Source organism: Ptychodera flava, chromosome 2, assembly GCF_041260155.1.
Source record: "Ptychodera flava strain L36383 chromosome 2, AS_Pfla_20210202, whole genome shotgun sequence".
Classification (NCBI taxonomy): domain Eukaryota; kingdom Metazoa; phylum Hemichordata; class Enteropneusta; family Ptychoderidae; genus Ptychodera; species Ptychodera flava.
Window position 1 is genome coordinate 12,579,349 of NC_091929.1, and position 5,412 is coordinate 12,584,760.

The 5,412-nt window shown below is 41.6% G+C and overlaps 1 protein-coding gene across 1 annotated transcript in view; it reads right to left on the reverse strand.

Annotated features, from left to right (window-relative positions):
- The window catches only part of LOC139114725 (uncharacterized), a 14,856-nt gene extending 9,664 nt beyond the window's left edge, over positions 1 to 5,192 (reverse strand). The window contains exons 1-5 of the mRNA XM_070676601.1: positions 5,000 to 5,192; positions 2,762 to 3,026; positions 1,653 to 1,919; positions 616 to 897; positions 1 to 83 (exon numbers count right to left, since the gene is read on the reverse strand). The exon at positions 1 to 83 is cut by the window's left edge and continues 190 nt beyond it. Coding sequence (XP_070532702.1) covers positions 1 to 83; positions 616 to 897; positions 1,653 to 1,919; positions 2,762 to 2,843 — 714 coding nt within the window. The 5' untranslated portion in view covers positions 2,844 to 3,026; positions 5,000 to 5,192. The remainder of the gene's footprint in view (positions 84 to 615; positions 898 to 1,652; positions 1,920 to 2,761; positions 3,027 to 4,999) is intronic.
- Between the last annotated feature and the right edge of the window lie 220 nt (positions 5,193 to 5,412).

A 5,412-nucleotide genomic window follows, 5' to 3' on the forward strand; every position in this document is an offset into this window, starting at 1 on the left:
GTGGCCGATAGCTGGGTCCCATCTCACCGTCGCAGACTTTTTCTTGAGTTCTTTTGTCCGGATACCACTATTAAAATAGGCACCTTGGTGGAGACAGTCATGAAAATGTCATTCGTACACAATTTTACAGTAAAATTACGTAAGGAAGCATGCGCCTCGAACGTTAAAGACTTAAACTTTTGCTTGAACTTTCCTCATGGAATTTTTCAACCGTTCTGTTTCAAAATTAACAATAAAAATCAGGGGTCACCATGCAAATTTTAGTTCTAGAGAAACAAAGTACCCAAAATTTACCGATATTTGACATTCAAAATGGCTGCCATACATGTGTTTACCCTATGAGAAAAACTAAAACTTTCGATTTTCAAAAACTAAGATGGTGAGAGATTTTCTTTCTCCAAGGGCTTCAAAATAAGCTCCAAAAAGTGGTATATATTTAAAAAAATTGAAAAATTGAGAGTCCAAATATCTATCCCCGAGGCGCATTCTACCTTCAGTTGACTTCAGCCTTCGATGTTTTTGTATGAGGAGTAGGTATGACATACACATGGCGGTATCTTTTGATGTACTTTTGAAAACGGGGTCATAGGTCAATTAATCATTCATCCAACAAACCTGTTGAAAATGTTGCCTCTGTTGGTTTACTTTTCAAAATAACGGCATTTCGACAGCTGACTGCGATAACTTCGACTTCATATTCCGTGGCTGACGTCAGATTTCTTATAGTAAATTCGTCAACATCACCGGCAGCACTCCCGACATACTGCTTGTCGTTCGCTTCAACGCTGGTGCAGAATATTTCATAGCGGTCGACATTTCCCGCGCTTTTTTCCCAGTTAATCGTCAACTCTCTGCAGGAACCACCAGTGACTTCGGGAATTCCCGGACGTTTTGGCCCTTAAAGTGAAATTATTCACGGTTATGTGTTAAAACTGAAATAATTCATGCTCGCAAAATGATAAACTGATGGGTTGACCACATTTTACCATGTTCAATTTTATTTTGCATGTTGAGCGGACCTTTTGCAACAGTACTAGCTAATTATTAGTATGTACTTTTACAATATAGTGTCGTTAGGGCAATGTTATAAAGAAAATCTCTCAAGTAATTGAAGTCATTCTAAAACATTGCTCACGCTAAAAGCCGATGTCCGTCAACAACCACCTGTTGATCATCAGAATCGCTGAGGTACGTGTATCACTTGCATCAAATGTTCCCTGAATGTGACCGTAATATTCAGGATTTTAAGTCAGAACATAGAGCTTATTAATAATATTACATGACTACGTCCTCTGTGAGTAAGGTAGCCATGAGATCGTGGTAGGCGCTGGTCATCAACAGACATGCATCAGCTTTCCTTTCTCTTTTCCCCAATTTTCCGTGGCAGTCATACTTTTTTGAAATATTTGTTTGCAAAAGCAGCAAGACAGCAAGTTTTGAGGCAATTTTGTGCTGCCGATTTTTATAATCTTTGACCGCCCTTCCTAACATTAAATGGTCAATTCCTAAATCCCGATCGACCCACAAACACTTTTTGAGGTCTCTGTTATGAGCAAAAGAGAGACTCGCCAAGTACTACGTATGTAGGTCGCATATATTTGTTCTTTGACCCCTAAACTTTAACACCAAACTTCTCCCTGTGACAATCTTACTTTTTCTTTGCGCAGACTCTGTAATACGTTTGATGAATTCTTCCTCGTCCATGGACTGTAGCATTTTGATGGCGGCATCATCGTCAATTTCAGCATTTGGTTTGATTTCTCGGACGAGGCTCCTGGCTCGTTCAAGTATAACTCCATTCGGTCGCTTCAGTATGATTTCTCTGTCGTTCTTCAGAAACGTGGTTGACGAAGACGATCGGTTCGGTCGGGGATCCAAAACGATTGGAACGGAAGGTTTACTGTACCCTTTAGATTTATCTGTAAAGAAAATAATTACTTTTGTTTAAGAAATTTTATGTACAGTTAAATCGGGAATACAGTATTATTATCGCTGTCAACTTAAAGGCATTATAATTTTACACTCAGATTGGCGACTCTTGGCTGTATTCAGTAGTAGGAAATTTAGTTTTGGCTTTTCACAGAAAGGAACGGGTGAAAATCTTTTTTTCTCTCCAGATAATCCAGAAATTAATAACAAGTTTTCATCCCATATATTCATTACTATGACTGCTAGTTGTGAATGATGCTGCTAATAATTCATATAAAAGTATTTGCGTATTTGTATCCCATGTATTATTAACTGAGAGAGGGAGCGAGAGAAAGTTGAAGGGAAAGGGAGAGAGAATGGGAGAGAGAAAGAGAGAATGAGAGTCAGAGAAAGAATCTACGAGAGAGAGAGAGAGAGAGAGAGAGAGAGAGAGAGAGAGAGAGAGAGAGAGAGAGAGGGGAGAGGAGGAGAGAGAGAGAGGAGAGAGAGAGAGAGGGAGAGAGGAGGGAGAGGAGAGAGGGAGAGAGAAGAGAGAGAGAGAGAGAGAGAGAGAGAGGGAGAGAGAGGGAGGGAGAGAGAGAGAGAGCGAGGGAGAGAGAGAGAGGGAGGGAGAGAGAGAGAGGAGGGAGAGAGAGAGAGAGGAGGAGAGAGAGGGAGGGAGGGAGAGAGAGAGGGAGGGAGGGAGGGAGGGAGAGAGAGAGAGAGAGAGAGAGGAGAGAGAGTCAATGAGTCAAAAAAGTGTCGGACACAGAGAAACAGAAAGGTAGACAGATGGACAGACAGGTAGGAGAGAGACATGAAGAAACAACTCTGTATCACGTATGTTACTCACTGTTGCTTCCATGGATTATATTTTCTACAATGTTTGTATTCTTTTCTCGTTCAACGAGCGCCTTGGATGACGCGCAGCCCATGCTTTCAGAAAGTGTGAATTACATAGCCTAGTAAGGTCGTTCAGTTGTTTTGCAAGCAATAATAGAGACGAGAACACCTATAGGACTATGAGTAGTGAATGCAGCCCATTTCTTCGGTGGTCTTCGGAATTTTTCTCAGATCAGTGTTTCACTGGCATCACCTCGCCGTCATTTTCGCTGTTCCTGTAAGGGGAGAGTGTCGACAAAGCCTGATAAATCACAAGTGCCGCTACACATGTCTATAACCAACAAACATCCTAACTGGACGAAGGTCAAGTAGCTACAACACTTTCTCGTCTGTACATGAAACTTTACAAGACACGGGTTGTGTCTGATCGGTAAACATGCAGTCGCAGTATTGCGTAAGTACACGTATCCCAAGGGTTTTAGCTCAAATGATCTCGTCTGCAGAGAACCTTTTTTATCTATAAGGGGTAGAGGATTATGGGAGGGGATTTGTCGACGGGTAATGGAGAAACAAAGTTGATCTGTAAATTCCTTTAGGAAGACTTGATCAAGCAGATTTGCATTGTTTCTGCATATGGAAAAATATAATTTGATGCAGGACTGACGACAGAAAAAAATGCTGTTACAGTTACATGAAAAACATTTCTGCCATGTTACCCATTTTCTCCACTCCACCCCACAATCAAATAGTTCTCCTCTAGGTCTTTGATTCCATTGATACTGCACTAGACCTGTTAATAATTTTAATTTCCATCCACTTGAGTGTCTGCTAACTCCACAAACTCGGTATACACGGAGCAGCATAAAGGCTATCAATGAATGTTTCCTGGCAATAAATCGATAGCCTGTACGCCAATCAAACAATTCTTGCTACCGTTACGTATCGGGGATACTTAAAACGGCAGCGTAACTTGGTCATGTCATCTACTTGTCGCTATAAGCCATGGCTACTACGCACCGACATCCGCATGTGCCCGACGTAGACGTTGTCATTTCTTTGGAAGCTAGTCGATATAACATAAAGTTTTACACCCGATTAATCGTCGAGAGTATTCAAGGAGACTGCTGCATAAAAAATTGTAGTTCGTCGTCAATTTTCTAAAGAGTGGAGGATTCTAAAGTAAGATACGATTCACAATTGAGAGCGATACAGCCAACAGAAGTTGGCTCGTTGCCAACTTAAACAAGGATGGTATTAAAAAGTACCGTGTTGACATATCGGTATCACCATGCTACTCAGGGACACTAACGTTGCCGTCCAACGCTCTACCAATATGACTATTTCAGATAATTAAACGGCACCAGAAAGGCTCTCGAAATCCAAACAAGCGACATGCGACCTTCAAATTGATAAATTCCACTAAGTTGGTTAATTTTGGTCTAATTGTCTCTTGGCATAAGGAAGTATGTGCCCAAGTCTTTAAGGAGTACAGCTGGATCTGTCGACATGTGTTTAAAATCTTCGAAACTAAATAATTAATAATTGTATACGATGTACCTTCCTGTGTGTCAAGTAAGTCTTTGGGATGTTAAATCGGGGCATAATATACTTTGCTACTTGTTCTACGCATAAAGTAGGAGGAATATTCATAAGTCGATATTAACATTATTCGGCAATCCAAGTTTTTGTCAGCTGAACTGGCCAATTGGAAACTTAAGATAGGGATACCCCCTCCCTCTTATCAGGAACAGCGTCGTTTCCATGGTAAACATTTCCGCGTTCCGTACATACCTGGTAGCCTTCACTGAAGGCCTTGGTAGGTCTCAGCCCTAAATGTGTGTGACAGAAATTACCTTTTACAAACGCCCCAAAATGTTGAGTTGAAAGACTCCTGGCGTTACCGAAAACAAACTTAATATTCAGTCTACCTATTCTTCCGTGCGCTTACATAGAAGTGCAAACATTGTCTGACACCATAACTGTTTACCGTGACAAGGTGACCGTGATGCACGCATTATGTCCGGCATATCTCTCCAGGTGTTGTCTGTTGAGGGACTCCGATGGCGTGCAGTGAAACGCTACAGCTACTGTAAAATCTACACCAGAATTAAGTGTCGACATAACCATAGACCCTAGGGTCTATGACAGAGCGACGTCCTGTGGTTTGACACCCATGGACAGACAGACCGACAGACAGACAGACAAGTAAATCAAAGCAACCCACTGCGCAGCACACTAACAAACTTACCTTGATGTCGAACTACGTAATATTCTAAAGATGTGCGAACATTATCTTAACAGTAATTAACGACGGCAGTATGGCCCCCAAGAGCTGTCAAAAAATTTCAGAACCGGTAACCTTCAGCCGTCGAAAGATTCATAACAGATCAGTCCTGTGTCGGTTGACAGCTGACTGTGTCGACTGCCAGGCTGGACGCATTGAGGTATTCGACAACACACTGATGTCAAAGGGCAAGTGCATAATGACCATAGCGACCTGACGCCATTCACAAGACAGGTATGAGTGACGTCATCGATAAAACTCGGCAGCGTTATAAAATCTTGAAGAGTGGCATGGTTTTTTGAAATTTATGAGGACTCAACGTGACTCAGAGGTCATGAACAATGTGCTTTTATTCTTTAGTTATGGCATCGACCATT